The sequence below is a fragment of the Chiloscyllium plagiosum genome, unplaced genomic scaffold (assembly GCF_037043375.1).
Source record: "Chiloscyllium plagiosum isolate Xiang-an unplaced genomic scaffold, Cpla_swu_hap1 HiC_scaffold_8, whole genome shotgun sequence".
Taxonomy (NCBI): Eukaryota; Metazoa; Chordata; class Chondrichthyes; order Orectolobiformes; family Hemiscylliidae; genus Chiloscyllium; species Chiloscyllium plagiosum.
In genome coordinates, this window is record NW_028270146.1 from 42,047,389 (window position 1) to 42,064,634 (window position 17,246).

A 17,246-nucleotide genomic window follows, 5' to 3' on the forward strand; every position below is an offset into this window, starting at 1 on the left:
CTGAAACGATCCATAAGTTGGCTTCCTGTATCCCCGATGTAGAGAAGACCACATCGGGTGCAATGGACACAGTTGATGACATTGGTAGAGGTACAGGTAAATTTCTATTGGCTGTGGAAAGATCCTTTGGGGTTTGGACAGAGTTGAGGGGAGAGGTATGACCAGCTCACTAAATGTGCTATGCACGTCCTCAACATCATGGATGTTCCATAGTGAGTGCATCAGCAGCTGAACACATCTCCTGCATACATGGTCACTGTGGACACTGAAGTGTCCATGCGCTCTCACATATTGCAGGAGGAGCATTCCACAGGACCAAATTCTCTTGCAAAACCAGAGTGATCTGGCTGCCCTTTTGCATGAATCTTAAAAGGTTAATACGCAGTTATAGATCCTAATTAGAAAAGCTAATAGAATGTTATTATCTATTGCGAGGAACATTGAATGCAAAAGTAAGGAGGTGCTGCTTCTGTTGTGTTGGGCATTGGTGGCTAGATCTGGAGTGTTGTGTACAGTATTAGTCTCTTTATTTGAGGAAAGACGTAAGTACGTTGGAAACAATTCAGAGAAGGTTAACGAGTCTAGTGCCTGGAACAGCTTGTCTTTTCAAGGAAAAGTTGGCCACGGTAAGGTTGCATCATTATAGTTAGGAAAACTTAGATGTGGTTTGATTGAAATATACAAGATCCTGTGGGGTCTTGACAGGGTGGATGTGGACAGAATGTTTATTCTTACAGGAAAATCTAGAACTGGAATTAATTGTTTAAAACAAGGGGGAGCACTAATTTTCCTCAAAGAGAGTCAGGAGTCTTTCAAACTTATTTTTATAGAATCCCTACAGTGCGAAAGCAGGCCATTCAGCTCATTGTGGGTAAACTCACCTACTCCAAAGAGCATCCCACCCAGAAACTCCTATCACTGTATTTCCCATTGCCAATCCACCCAGCCTACACATCGTTGGGAGGAAACCTATGCAGAAATGGGAAGAATGTGCAAACTCCTCACAGGCCAAGAGTGGAATTAAACCCTGATGCTGTGAGGCAGCAGTGCTAACCACTGAACCACTATGCTTCCCTTTTTCTCTCAAAAGATGATGGAAGCAGAGACTTTGAATATTTGAATAAAGTAGACAAGGTCTTGATAAGCAAAGGGTGAGAGAATGTCAGGGTGGATAAAAATATGGAATAACCAAATCAGCCATGATTTTAATGACGGCAGAGCAGGACTGAATGTCTAACTCAACTAACCCTGCTCCCAACCCGTTTGTTGTTGAGTTTGTAAAGAAGCATAAAACTCTGGGAACACTCAATCAGTCTCTCATGATGTCTGGAGAGAGAATGATTGAGTGAATGTTTGAGATCAATGTCCAGACAGGTTTCAGAAGGGCCAGTCAACCTGAATTGTTTACCCAATGTTGCTCTCCATAGAGACGATACAAGTGTCAATTTTGTTTTTATTTCATGCTTTTCTGTGTCTGCAGTTTAAGTCTTCTAGACTTTTCTGGCTATTCATTTCCATCATTTGTGATTAATCTGCACACTGGGCATTCTCAAAAGCAAGAAGTTGGAAGCCAGAGAGTGGATATTTCTGCAGCACTTGGAAATAAAACGTGTGTTACACACATAAAACCTACATATTGCCAAAACATAAAACATAATTGGCTTTTGACTGAATTGTGCCTTTTGAACAGTTTTAGAGAGAAACTAAATGAACTAAATCTTTGCCTCTGACCTGCTCTTGTAGCCATGTTATTTACATGCCGTGCACAGTTCAGTTTCTGATCAATAGAAAGATATTGATGGCGGGTGTTTCAAAGATGTCAATGCCATTGAATGTCAAGAGTAGATGGCCATTTCCTGGGTATTTTGTGGCATGAATGCACTGTGCCACTTATTAGCATAAGCTTGAACTCGAGGTATTGTTGCAAGCAGGCATAATCTGTTTTATTATCTGAGGAACTTATTATAAGACTGAACTAAGCAATCATCAGCATGCATTCCCATTCTGCTTTTATAATAGAGCAAATAGCATTGATAAAGGAGCTCAAGATGATTGGCCCTAGGAGACTGCCCTGAAAAACTCCTGAACCAGTATTCTGAGGTTGAGAGATTGTCCTCCATGTTAGATATTGGGCTACTCAAGTGTTCCTCATTGTAGCCTTTGTTCAATATGATTAAAGGGACTGAATGTCTGACACAGACTAGGTAAGTTACTTTGCAGTGGTCAGAAATGTGGAAGATGGAGTATAATGCGGGAAACATTTGAGGTTATCTACCTATGATAGGGGAAAAAAGCAGAGAAACTAAACATTCACAACAAAAACACAGTCACTTTTGCTTCACCTCTGACCTTCACAAAACTGAGGTCTCTGAGGACCTTGCTCCTGCCATTCATTATAATAAAACAAAGAATTGTGGGTGCTGGAGATCTGAAAAAAAAGATATTGCTGGTGAAACTCAGCAAGTCTGGCAGCATCTGTTAATGTTTCAACTCCAGTGACTTTTCACCATGAGTTCTGATGGAGAGTCACTGGCCTTGAAATGTTAACTCTGCTTTCTCCCCTTAGATGCTCCCAGATATGCTGAGTTTTGCATGAAATTTCTATCCTTCCATTTATTGTTTAATTGTCTTGCGCCACTCACAACTGTCCTTCATAAAATTGCAATTGGCTATCATTAATTGGTTCTGCTGGTTGCAGCGTCATTTTGCTCCAAATCCCCCAAGCTGCCTCCACTGCTTTCTGAGGATGTTTCCTCTTGTGGAAATGTCTAGAACAAGGAGGACACATAGAATCCCTACAGTGTAGAAGTAAGCCATTCAGCCCATCAGGCACGCATGGACCGTCTGAAAAGCATTCCACCTAGATCCACCATCCTCACCCTTTCCCTGCAACCCTGCATTTCCTATGGCTAATCCAACTATCCTGCCCATCCCTGGACACGATGTGCAATTTAACACATCCAATCTACTTAACTTGCACATCTTTGGACTGTGGGAGGAAACCAGAGCACCCAGAAGAAACAAGCAGACACAGGGAGAATGTACAAATTCCACACAGGCAGCCGCCCAAGACCGAACCTGCATCCCTTGTGCTGTGAGGCCATTGTGCCAACCACAGAGCCACTGCACCACCCAAATCTGACACGGAATGCCTGATTTTCTGAGGAGTGACAATCTCACACAAGTTGCCATTTTGCCCCTATTTTTCTCCAGTGTAAAGAAGGAGCTTCACATTGCTGAGAGATTATTCTGACCAGGGCTTCTTCAAAATGCGGAACTGTACTTTTCTTTTGACAATTCTTTTGTAGTACAGACTTCCAGGGGAATGGAAATCACAGGCCCTTTTCACAACAGTGAGCTGTCACACTCAGGGATGTGAATATCCAGAATCACAGACAGCCACATTGACAGCTGCTGTCAAAAGATAAGCACATATTAAAGTGTGAGGGTTATGGTGCTGAAAGGACAAGGGTGTAGGAGGTAAGCTGTCAGATGGAGAGGACGCCAAGTGCAAGCTCACAAGGGCAGCAGGAAGTGAGACAATCATGAGATTGGGTATTACTATAGAATCCATACAGTATTGAAACAGGCCATTTGCCCAACATGACCGTCCGAAGTGTATCACACCCAGACCCATTCCCCTACCCTACATTTCTCATGACTAATCCACCTAACCCATGCCTGAACACTGTGGGCAATTTAATATGGCTAATTTCCAAAAACTGCACATCTTTGGACTGTGGGAGGAAACCACAGCACCCAGACGAAACCCACACAGACATGGGAAGAATGTGCAAAGTCCACACAGTTGCCTGAGGCTGGAATTGGACCTGAGTCCCTGGCACTGTCAGGCAGCAGTGTTAACCACTGAGCCATCGTGCCATCCTTGTATTGATTTGGGGGAGGTTGCCGGGATCCAGCAGCAGGGGGAGGGGTCTGGGTACGGAATGGAGGGAGAGCTAGGCATATTAAACAGCAGGGGAAGTGGGGGGGAATAGAGCAGGTACAGAGTAAGGGAAGCAGTGGTCGGTGGAGGACAAAGGGGTCAGGTGAGGTGTGATACTGTCGAACTAGGATTGGTGTAGTATAAGTCTTCCAGGGGAGATGCAGCTGTGGGTGTGAGAGGTAAGTACGGGTTATTTGGACAGCTATCCAAAGGTTATACTGTGTGTTGAATGACCTTATTTTTTCCTAAGTATCTGTTTACTTAATTTTATCAGAACCATCTGAATCCATTGATTTAAATGGAGACCTTTGGAGGGTAACAGGTGCAAACGAATAACCCACTGGAATCTTCAAAATCTCAGGCAATTCCATAAGACATTGAAGCAGAAATAGGTCATTCAGCCCATCGAATCTCTACTATTCAATGAGATCATGGATAACCTGATAATTCTCAACTCCACTTTTCTGCCTTTACCCCATTACCTTTGATTCCTTAATTGTTAGAAATCTGACAGTTTCAGCCTTGAATATACCTAAAAAAACCAACACCAATAGACCTCTGCGGTAAAAAAAAGTCTTTAGATTCACAATCCTCAGGGAAGAAATTTCTCCACATCTATGTTTTAAATGTGTGACCCTTAATTCTGACATTATGCCCTGTGGCCCTCGACTCTCCCACAAGGGGATACTTTTCACATCTGCCCTTGCCAGATCCTTTAAGAATAATGTATGTTTTAAGAAAGTCACCTCTCATTCTTGTACTAAAATAGGGATTCCACAGGGTACCCACATGTAACTCTCAACTCAACTGAAATAACAACTGTCCAACCATCCAGAAAATCTGGGCCAATGTAAAAATTGTAGAAGCAGATGAGGGAATATCTTTCTCTCAGATGTTCGAGTTGTTGAAACTCCCTTCTTCAGTGTGCAGTTGAGACAGAGCCCTTGAATTTTTTTTTAAGGCAGAGATAAATTCTTACTTAACAGGGGAGTTAAATGTTATTAGGGCTAAGTCAGAAGGTAGAGTTGCAGCCGAAGTCAGGTCAGCTATAATCTTACTGAATGACCAAACAGGCTTGAGGAGTTGAATGAGTTTATAAATTAAAAAAAGTATAATTCTTCTGCAAATGTTGGCTCACAGCACCCCGTGTTTTAGCCTGCTATAAACTGATCCGAATCTAGGACAGCGAGGTCTGCAGATGCTGGAGATCAGAGTTGAGTGTGTATTGCTGGAAAAACACAGCAGGTCAGTCAGCATCCGAGGAGCAGGAAAATCGACGTTTTGGGCCAAAGCCCTTCATCAGGAATTCTGAATCTATCCCATCCAAGTACTTCTGAATGTATGTCACTGTGCTGTCACATCTGGTCATTCAATGTGATCAATGGGTCAGGAGGTAACCAAGAAGAACATTGGTTGTAGAGAATGATTCTGTATGTGTGATTGCTCACTAACTAGTCAGTGACAGTTTTCCCAATTTTAGTCTAAATATATGGGTGGTATTTGGGAGAACGTTGCAAGGTGGACTGGTTTTATGCAACAAAATTGGAAATTGCTGGAAAAACACAATAGGCAGCACCTAGTACTAGTTCTGAAGACAGGTTACTCGACCCGAAACATTACCTCTGCTTTCTCTCCACAGATGCTGCCAGATCTGCTGAGCTTTTCCAGGCAATTTCTGTTTTTCTTTCTGATTTCCAGCATCCACAGTTTTTTGGTTTTCTGTGTATGTTGGTCATATCACATTTTATATCTAAGTCAATGGTGACATTTGTCCTATCTTATTCTCATTTGATACACCAGGAGGACTTGACAATTTTAGAGGGTAGTTAAGAGTCAACTACAATGCCGTGCATCTCAGATTACATACAGGGCAGACTATCTAAAGATTTTCTATACTTATTAATGACCCGACTGGCTTGTAATGGCACTTTCATCCTGAGACTAGCTTTCTATTCCAGATTTTTATTTTAATAAATTGCATTTAAATTTCCCTAGCTGCTGTGGCAAGATTTGAAATCATGTTTCTGAAACATTCATTCAGGCCTCTGCATTAATAGTCAATTTACATTATTAATGTATTTCTTACATTACTCCTTTAAAATCAGAAATGAGAAGGGTAACAAAGTGATAAAGCTCTTTTCATAATTTCAGGTCATCACAAAACAATTGATAGACCGGAAAGCATTTTTGCAAGTGTGGTCACTGTTGTAATATAGGAAGTGAGGAAGCCAATTTCCACATAGCACACTCCTACAAACAGCAATATGATGATAGCAAGATAATCTGCTCGTGTGATGTTGATTCAACAGGCTGCAGGGAAATCTTCCTTGGCTGTTTGATATAATGCCTCAGAACCTTTTCTTTCAACTGAGAGAGCAAATGGGTCATCGGTTTCATATCACATCTGAAAAAATGTACTTCTGGCTATGCAAAATTCCCTCTATAGTGCACTGGAGTGTCAAACTAGATTTCCTTGCTCCAGTCATCAATTCACATTCTTGTGACTCAGACGTGGGAGTACGACCCATTGAACTATAGCTAACACAATTTGCAAACTTTCTTAATTCCAAACTGCTGGTAATTCAAGGACATGTTAGGACTAACATCCTAGTTTCAGGAGCGTCTTTTAAAAATTGCTCCAAAGTTAGTATGATTGTTGATATCAATTTAATTCTCAGTGTCATCCACTAAGAAATTAATTTTTAGAATGAATATTGAAGCAGATAATGAAACCTGCAAGGGTTTGTATTCTCAAATTTAATTAAATCGTCAAGTGAACAGGAGGAATTTTCTCTCCACTTTGGCGAAGGTGGCTCCAGGTAATTCTTCAGCTCAAAACATTGACTTTTTAAAATTATCAACAATTTTGCATCTTTTTAAATGTTAATTCAACTCTCAAAACAACAAAAGGAATTGTAAATACACATTAATCCAATTTACCATATCACTTCATCTGTGTTAAATATAACTGTAGAGTCTGAACTGTAAAATAGATTTAGTAGACAGTGACTTCTGGATGCAGATGCTTATTTTAATTAGGAATGGTAGTAAAAGGCAGACAGCTGGAGCATGCTTGAGGAAGTTCGCTGATGTTGTGATTCTGGTTGAAGCAAAACCCTGCAGCTTCTACAAAATTAGAACGGTGGGATTTTCTTTTTGAGTTAATATTATCTAAAATTCAGACGGGCAACCTGCATTGAGAATGCTAGAAGGTTTATAGTACTTCCTTTTACTAATTATCTCCTAACATTAATAGCAAATTTCGACACATTTGTTGCACAACAATAAGGCACACTATAGTCCTATCCTTTCAAATGGAAAAAATTGGTATAACCAAGTGTCCAATTGTTCTATACTTCATAAAGTAAATTCAATAGCTAGTGCCTAATGTTTAGAAAATCCTATAGCTATAGCTGTACAGATGCTGAAGAGAACTGCTCCATCTGTCTATGTCCATCTGCTCCAGGCCATTACCACAATCTGAGGCATTTATCATTACACAATTAAGTGGACAGACCATGGGTCAAAGAGGATGTGTTAATCTTGGATTACTTGAGCATACTGTTGTTAGAAAACATATCTCTCTTATTAGTGAAACAGCTTGATCTTGTCACAAATTTGGTGCCAAGGATAAAAAATGGGGTGGAGTGTGTGAAATCTGCAATTGAATGAAATGCTTCAATCAGCAAAATGTACCACTAATCAGCATGTTGTAATTAGACCAATTTGAACAGTACATCAGTATAAATAAAAATGCAAATACGAAAGTTCTTGCATTTTACTTTAAAAATGGACATTTAAAATATATTTTAAAATAAATATTTGAAATTTTACCTGTGATGTCAGAAGACTTCCGCATTGCACTATTTCACCTGAAATATCAGCTTTATTCACTAAATTTGTTATATCTTAATTCATTTTATTATGTTTTAATTTGCATCAAAAGCTTTGTTGTATGGCAGATTGTCCATTTGCAAAATATACCATATGCAGCCAGTCTGGAGACTGGTTGAAGTATTAAAAAGTGATCGTGGAGGAAGAGTGCGGTTAGATTATCCTCCCGAGCCACTCCTGCAAATTTCCAGCCAATTTAGAACACAGCTTAATGGAAGGCATTTTCAGCCTAGCCATCAACAAGGAAGTCATGTCTGCTATGCAGGTTACTTTGCTATTACACTCGTTTTGTTAACACAAATTGGCTATAACGCAATTAACAAATTATGGATGATGTTTGGATTATGCAAACTTTCCAGTGAATGGGTATAGCAATTTCCGATAGCAATCTTCTACAGTGCGATTTTCAATAGCGGTTTTCCATTGCGTGATTTTCTATAGCATGAGGTTGCTGAGAGACATGATTGTCGCATTACAACAAAATGACAAACAAGTCAAATGGGATTCAGTTACTTTGTTCAGACATTGACAATAAGGTCAATAATGTACCTGAGTAAAAAAGGGTTCATAGATCTCAATCCCCTTGTCTGATCCCTGTGATAGAATTTCTCTTCCTCGACGCCAACTGTATCGGACAGGGGGATTTGAATTGACTGAACACCTAAGGAATACAGTTCTTTCAAAGTAAAACAATTCCTTTGCTTCACCTATACTATGATGTATCGTCAGTACAGGGTCATCCAAATCTGCAAAACACAAAAAGAAAAATCTTCAGTTGAGTTGAATAACCTTGAATATCAATCATTTTAATACTGTTTGTGGAATTTGTATCATAAATCTTAGGTGAAATGCCAGCTGCAGTTTCAGGAGTGAAATACTCTTCCTTCTCCATGTACCTTTCTGCTGGCATAAACTGATGGAAGAGATATAATTATATTTTTCTGCTACTCAGCTTTATGAAATTTGTGTTCAAGGTGAATAATGTCAATGGCAAGAAAGAAAATATTTTCTATTTATTTCAAATCCTGTCAACAGCAAACATTCTCAGGGCATGACTAACTTTCCCTCAACCCTATCAAAGAGCCTCTGTCTGAACTCCTGAGAAGTGCTCACACCTGCATTAACTGAGATTAAGTACTCTGTGGACTTTCTGCACGTTTTTCAATTTAGTTTTGATCAACATCCAAGTAAAGGTAGATTTTGTTGTAAGGTGTAGTCGTTTGGTTTAGGCAGTTTAAACTGGGACCCTGACAGGCTGTAAATAAAAGACAGATTGAAATCAGTGAGAATGGCTGCACAAATAACACAAACTGTCGTCATGAGCAACCTGGACTGAATAGGCCCAATTTTAACCCTGTGCGGGTTCTGCATAAGTTAACATTTCACCAAACGAAGGGGAGTTTTAACCCAGCTTACCCCCATCAAGTGTCAAAGCATGAATAGAAAATATCTCAAATATGAATATAACATGTCCCAAAGCTGCCAACTTCCAACTTTAAAAGAAGGTGACTGACCAACTTATTGCTGGAAAGTGGGTTGGTCATGGAGCTTCTTTTTCTTGTTCCAACTTTAAGTGGTGCCTACTTGTGTTTCCCAGATCTCAGAAAATTTCAGAACTAAAGGGAGGCACAAACTGATGCAAAGAATAAGAAAGTACTTTGTCAATGCTGCTTATCGTCAAGGAGAAGAATTCATTTCTATTGCCTCATCACGGACACCCTTCTACGTTCACAGCAATCAAATCACTGTTCATGAACTAATATTCTCCTGATGTCTACTTTGACCTGAGATCCTCTCCTGCAGTTCCCCTGTCATTCACAGAAATATAACAACCACTCCTCCTTTTCTTCCAGGCCGTGTTTGAATCTTCTCTCCTCTTCCTTTGATTTCCCACAGTCCTTTGTTGATGCCCCTTGATATCCAGTCGCTCCTAGCCTCTGTCTGTTATGGCCAGATGCTGAAGGCCAACCTGCTCCACAGCAAATCAACCAGGCTGACTAAATTAAATAGGAGAAAGTGATGAAGGGCTTATGCCCAAAATGTCCATTCTCCGGCTCCTCAGATGCTGCCTGACCTGCTGTGCTTTTCAGCACTACACTCTTCCCCCTGACTATATTGAATCAGAGAGAAATAGAATGGTACAGCACACAAACAGACCCTTTGGACCAACCCATCCATGTCAAACAGATATTGTAAATTAACATGGTCCTATTTGCCAGCATTTGTCCCATATCCCTCCAAATCCTTCCTACTTATATATCTCCAGATGCCTTTTAAATGTTGTAATTGTACCAACCTCCACCACTTCCTTTGGCAGCTCATTCCACACACACACCTCCGTGTGTGTGAAAAAATTGTCCCTTAGGTCCCTTTTAAATCTTTATCTTGTTACCTTAAACCTCTGGTTTTGGACTCCCTACCTTGAGAAGAAGACCATGACTATTCAGCCTAACTAAGCTCCTCATGATTTTATAAACCTCTAAGGTCCCTGGGAAATAGATTCTAAAAATACTAATCATGACCTGCTGTTAAATTTATCATTACCTCAGGGAATGCCGTCCTTCCTGCCCAACACCTAAACTTTGTACCAGCTGCCACTCACCACAGCTCTAGATTAATATTAGGACAAATAAACATTTGTGGACAGTGATCATGTGTAACATTAAATTTTAAAGTGTTCATGAATATAGTGGATCTCGATTACAAAATGACAGAAAAAGATTTTTTTCCCCAATTTTGTTCACACCATGTAAATTGAAGGAAGGAGTGTGAGATCCAAATTTCTCAGATTGAAATAGGTTTAAAACAAATCACTACAAAAGTTAACAATCTTAGTTGAATGTTAAGTGTTTGAAATAGAGTTAAAAGGGACAGAATAATTATTAAAGTACAAGCTTATTGAGAATGAAATTATAACGCATGTAATCTTCTAATTCAAAGCATCACTGAAGAACAACATAGCCATTGAGACTTAAATAATTAACAACCACCAGCGTCGCCTGTATAGCTTTCTCTGAAATCAACATATTTCAATGTAATTAAAATGTATAGCTGGTCAATGGCTGCTAAAAGTTACACAATGTCTCTTTAGTAGCCTCTAATTATTCAATGGTAGACACAAATTGTAATTAAAGAGACCTGGGAACAAACAACTTGCAACTGAAGCACTTAGTTACAGTCAATACCTGTATATCAAAGTCACTGCAAGACATTGCAGACTGATAGTTAGTGTACAAGCAGTACTATGCATTAGATTCAGAATACTGCACACTTGCAATAATCTAGTGATGTACTCATTAATGAGTTTCCACTTCATTATACAAAAAAAATCACAGACTTGGTGCCAAACAGTTGTCTTCCCTTTGATCTAAAAGCTCATTGTGAGAGGTAATGTCATGAATTCACAGTCATGTTTGTAAGCTCTGCTACACCTTATGAAATAACTCCATAGAGGCTGGTATCCCATCACCAAGTCACCCTTTATTCTCATGTGTTTTGTACTTAACACTGGTCTGGTTTCCTCAAAGCTAGCTGTCAGAGTGAACAGAAACACTGACAGTCCTGTTTACATCTGTCAGGAACAGGTTAACAGCCCCAGTCAGGGAACTCATATTCTACGAGGTGCACATGGTTGACCTCATTGTAAACATTACATCGTACTTTAGAACAAGACTTCAACCCATGAAAAGATGCAGCTCCTGTTGTGCTTTACACAGGGAAGGAGTATCACTTGCTCATCTATATGCAGGATTAATAAACCAGCTTTATTTATGGCTCCCCAATAGAGAGAGCAACAGAGAGGGCAATAGAACAAAATGCGCAGAATGCACAATAAAGCACAAACCCGCCTGCTTTAAAAAGAATTGTACATTTAAAAAAAGATGGCACGTGCACAGAATTTCCCAGAATACAATATGACCATACCAACAATTGCATATTTGTTTTTACTGTAATTACAAACAGACGTGTCACTATGTCTAGGGGTGCGCAGGATGGTGAATTGGTCATGGGAAATACAGGGTTACACGGATAATGTAGGGGGTGGGTCTGGTTGGGAAGCTACTCAGAGGTTAGGATGGACTCAATGGGCCAAATATCCTTTGTCCATACTGTAGGGATTTTATTTGACTTGATTTATTATTTTGAACATGTGGGCGAAGTAGGGCGTAGAACTGTAATTCTCTGAGGTCCTGATGGATGGGGTGGTGTAGAGGACGAGCATACACTTCCCAGAGCACTGCTGGAGAAGGCCATGCCACCAGACCCTGGCAACTTGGCTGGAGGTTGTCATCTTAGTCACTGCCATCTCAACCGTGTGTAAGAATGACAAGAGATGCCGTAAGAAGTTCAATGCCGTTCTCCACTCTGCCAAGGTAAGTGCCACATTCATCTCTCTGCAGTTCACATGCACCTTTGCCCTGCTACTACGAGATAGTGAGGGCTGCAGATGCTGGAGAAGTCAGAGTTGGTAAAGTGTGGCACTGGAAAAAGCACAGCAGGTCAGACAACATCTGAAGAGCAAGAGAGTCAATGTTTCAGTCATAGCCATGCAGTCCTGATGAAGAGTTATGCCTGGAATATTGATTCACTTGCTCCCTAGATGCTGCCTGGCCTGCTGCACTTTTTCCAGCACTACGCTACTACACCCACCTCCTACCAAGGCTCATATTCTATCACTCTTACTATCGCCTGCAACAACTTTTCTCACTTGCTTTGATCACCATTAATCTGTGCATCCCTTCCCCTGCACAGACCTCCACATATAGCCCCTCCTCCTTCCCTGGCCCATACTAATCTCACATTCTGTGTACCCATCATAGCCTCCGCTACTCACTTATTCTGAATACCTTACCATTCCACTCGCAACAGCAGGAAAAACTCTGCTACTTACTTTCAGTTCAGTCAGTCCCTCCTTTTCAGTACAGGTGGATGCAACCCACAATAAATCAGGAAAGGTCCAGACAGAAAGAGGCGAACCAGACATTCAACTCCTCAGTCCTGGTGTGGAGAGATTCTAGGCCCTCTCAGGATAGAATTGGGAAAACTTCCACAGGGATGTCAATATACCCATGTCAAACCATCTGAGTAATCACATCCTTCATTCTACAACTCTCACATTAACTTCATTGTCAATGTCAGTCACTGCATACTGCAACTAACCACATTCTCTTTTCTCTTGCAAGTAACGCCAACATCTCCACCAGTTCCATGGTAAAATAGCCTGCTCTCCCAGACACCAGCTACTCAAGCCCCGGGGAGCACCCAGCACACCCAGAAGTGCACACTCTAATGCGTCACTCGGAAGATTAGCTTTCGAATGGTAGGGAGCATAAACTCATGAATTTGTCAGCTCCACTGCTGGTCCAGGAGGAGATACCTCAGGCTGGTCAGAACACAGAGGGCTGCTGGAGTGCAGGCACTGTTCAGTGCCACGCAAAAGAGGATCCTGTGGTGTCAGTCATCAGGGACTTTGTCCAAATGCACAGAAAAGCAGACATATATGTGGGACACTAAGGCCCTCACTGTCCAGAAGCTGCAGCAGTACAGAATGATGTGGCCATCTCTCTGCCTCTATGGCCAGATTGGTGTCTGCCATGGAGAGCTAGGCCCAGCTTCCTCAGGGGCTGCTGGAGAGGGGCGACAACTACAACTCATCGCCCACTCCCAGCCCATTGGTCCTCAGGACTGAAGTTATGGCAAACAGGGGCATGGGGAACCTGGTGTGCACTCCAGTTGTCCTTTCCTCGCTCAGGACAGGTCAGGAAAATCCACTGGTGGTCAGGCCTTTCAGCTCCATGCTGCCTGCTACCCTCCAACTCTTGGGGTTGAAGCCAAGGCGGGTTAACTTGCCTCTGGCTCGCAGCCCTTCAGTATGTCTTGAAAGATTCCACACCATCTGCCCTGCTTGCCTGACCAAACCTTCTTGGTAACCAGGCTCCACTGTAGAGCAGGCTCCCTCTCCCCCAGCTAAGGAACCAGGGCTGACACTAAGATACAATGGGAGTGAAAGGAAAAGGAAAACATACTGAGGGCTCATTAGTGGCACACATTACATTGAACTTCACAATGAAGTTCATTTGTATAAGGTCCATTGTCTTTCCAGTACATTTGTTTCCTTGAGTCTCCGTATAGCCAAGAATATATCAGTGCTAGCATTATACCTCATGTCATGTCCATACAGGATATCAATGGGTCAATGTCTGTGTTGAGAGTCTGCTGAGCATCTGGAAGCAAGAGGAACAAGTCTTTCTGACACCATTTCCCTTTATCCTATGACATCTCTATTCTTGCCCTGGCTTCTGAATTCAAAAGAGTTTGTTTGAATGCGGTGGTCAGAGATATCTGGGGCAGAGAAGTGTGCAGCACACAGGGAACATTAATATCCTCAGGCACTGGGGACTCTGCTGATGAATCAAATGAATTGTGGAAGATAATTCTCACCCAACATTGGAGTTACCTTTGTTTTGTTTAGTGTACTAGACAAGACTAACACAGACTCAATGGTAGGCAACCATTATTATAAAGTTATTCATACCTCCCTAAAAGGGAAGGATGCAGAAAGGACAATATAACAAGATGATCAGATGGTACATTATACTGCAGTTTCAACATTTTACTTGCTTGAAAGTAACAATTTGTGAAACTTTATTATTGCACAATAATGTGAATTGAAGTAGAATGGGAAAGCATGGTGCAATGTAGAGCAGTCCAAAGATGTGCAGGTCAGGTGAATTGGCCACGCTAAATTGCCCATAGTGTTGGGTGCATTAGTCAGCGGGAAATGAGTCTGGGTGTGTTACTCTTCGGAGGGTCGGTGTGGACTCATTGGGCCAAAGAGCCTGTTTCCACACTGTAGGGAATCTAATCTAATCTAATCTAATCTAATCTAATCTTGAAAGATAACTCCTGCATTTGCAGCAATCAAACAGCAGTCAGGCTGTAGCATGCGTTTCAATTCAAACTAATCACAATATTGGTCCTTTGAAAGACAATGAATATTTTGTACATTAACCCCAACTTCAAGTGCTGATTTTTTAAAAATTATCGTTGGTAATTTTTTTAATTGATCAGAGCTGGCATTGAAAAGTTAAATAAGGTAAACCTTTAGATTTGTTTTTTTTTGTTTTGAGATTAGTAAAAATTAGCAAATGATATTAGACATTGTTCTGTAAATAGGGCATAAAAGTAGTTTTCAAAATTGTGAAACATTCATGGTGGTTAACCATATGTGAAGAAAGTAAATGATATGTGGAAGCCAAAAAGTGACAATTGACTCAAGATCAAATCTCAACAAACATATCAGCATTTGCATTAATCGTTCACAGGAGTAGATCTATTCTTCGAATATAGATTGTTTTTGCCCACACTTCAGTGATAAAACTGTCATTAAAACAATCAAATTAAAGCCATTAAAAGTTCAATAAATGTAATCCAAGTCCCATTCAAGCTCTCGTTACAAGATTGAAGATTATTTATTCTATTGAAGAGCTCCAAAAAAAAGTACACAGGGGAATATTCTGTACTTATTACATTTTTCAGAGGAAGTCCATCAATGAACATATTTTATTTCTGATGTTTGTGGTTAGAATTAATGAAAATATAGCTTAGGAATAAAATGAATGGTTCACTTTCATTGTGGTTTCTTCAGAATAAAATTTTTCACGTACATGAAGCTCAACCACATTTTTGTTCTCAATGTGTGTATTTTCTTCATATGAAGCAGTTGTCTTCACTTGCTTCATTAGCCCCAAGGAATAGATTTGTTTTGTGCTCCTTGTACTTAAGCTTCACTTAGTTGAGAGAGGAAGATAGATGAACTGTTCATTGGCTGGTGCCAGAGCTCTTCTCTCATCATTCATTAGGATGGATGCAAGAACAAAGAGACAGTGATCTGTTTGCCATCTTTCTTGATTGCATTGGGGGGATTTATGTACACACTCAGAAGTGGAATGCCAAAATGCCCTTGACAATGTAATTTAAGAGGTTGCAGATTGTCCTTTCTGTTCATGAAAATTCCAAAAACTGATAACTCGTTATGCAAGGATGTTAGGACACAACTATTATGTTTTAATTGTAGTTTAATAATCTGAAACAGAGTTAATCTTTCTCATTCTATTGGAGAATGTGTTCTAACACTGGACATTCCAGTAAAAGTGATCATGCAGGTGCTGGAAATTTGAAATATAGAGAGAAAATTTCATAAATATATAACACAGTCAAAATTTGGAAAGAGAAACACAACACTTAATTTCACATCAAATTTCCATTACTCCTGGGAGATTGAAAAAAGGTTTCTGTCTTGCAGATACAATTCAACTTGCTGTATATTTTTAGCATCAGCTCCAGTGATGAATAGGAGGTCTTTACAATGAAATCTGAAAAAAGCTTCTCAATTGGAAATGCTAGAGGAAGTGTCATTACGCTACTGATGAAAGATTGGGAAAAATAAGATAATCAAAAGAGGAGGATATATCTACACCATATGTAACTCATACATTCCTATGGAGTTCCATCACCTTCCTTACTTCCATAAACTAATTTTTCAATTTTTGAAAATGAATTAATAAAGTTACAATAGTTTTAGTAATGACATCCCATAAAGCTATCCAAAAGATTTTGTAAATCGAAAATTATTATTTTTTATTTCTTATTTTTTGGAACTTGACCCATTGGTTTTCTGGAATGAGACCACAATTGATTTCATTAATTTTTATGAACTTCCAGTCATAGAGTCACAGAGATGTACAGCATGGAAACAGACCCTTCGGTCCAACTCGTCCATGTCAACCAGATATCCCAACCCAATCTAGTCCCATTTGCCAGCCCTTGGCCCATATCCCTCTAAACACTTCATATTCATATAGCCATCCAAGTGCCTTTTAAATGCTGTAATTGTACTAGCCTGCACCACTTCCTCTGGCAGCTCATTCCATACATGCACCACCCTCTGCGTCCCTTTTATATCTTTCCCCTCTCACCCTAAACCTGTGCCCCCTAATTCTGGACTCCTCTACCCCAGGGAAAAGACCTTCTCTATTTAACCTATCCATGCCCCTCATGATTTTATAAACCTCTATAAAGTCACCCCTCAGCCTCCCACACTCCAGGGAGAACAGCCCCAGCCTATTCAGCCTATCCCTGTAGCTCAAATCCTCCAACCCTGGCAACATCTTGACACCAAGAACAGCTACGTAAGTATCCTACTCATTGACTACAGTTCAGTCTTCAACACTATTATCCCCTCGAGACTGATTACTAAACTTAGTGATCTCAGACTAAGCCCCATTATCTGCAACTGGGTCCATAGTTTCCTGACTCACAGGCCACAATCAGTGAAGATTGAGGACAATATTTCATCCTCACTAACACTCAACACTGGAGTCCCCAGGAGTGTGTACTCAGCCCT

The 17,246-nt window shown here is 40.5% G+C and overlaps 1 protein-coding gene across 5 annotated transcripts in view; it reads right to left on the reverse strand.

Annotated features, from left to right (window-relative positions):
- Positions 1 to 17,246, reverse strand: part of mdga2a (MAM domain containing glycosylphosphatidylinositol anchor 2a) — a 956,359-nt gene that overhangs the window by 598,133 nt on the left and 340,980 nt on the right. For all 5 annotated transcript variants that reach the window (XM_043697346.2, XM_043697340.2, XM_043697342.2 and 2 more), the window contains exon 4: positions 8,390 to 8,586. In XM_043697346.2, the coding sequence (XP_043553281.1) occupies positions 8,390 to 8,586 (197 nt within the window). The remainder of the gene's footprint in view (positions 1 to 8,389; positions 8,587 to 17,246) is intronic.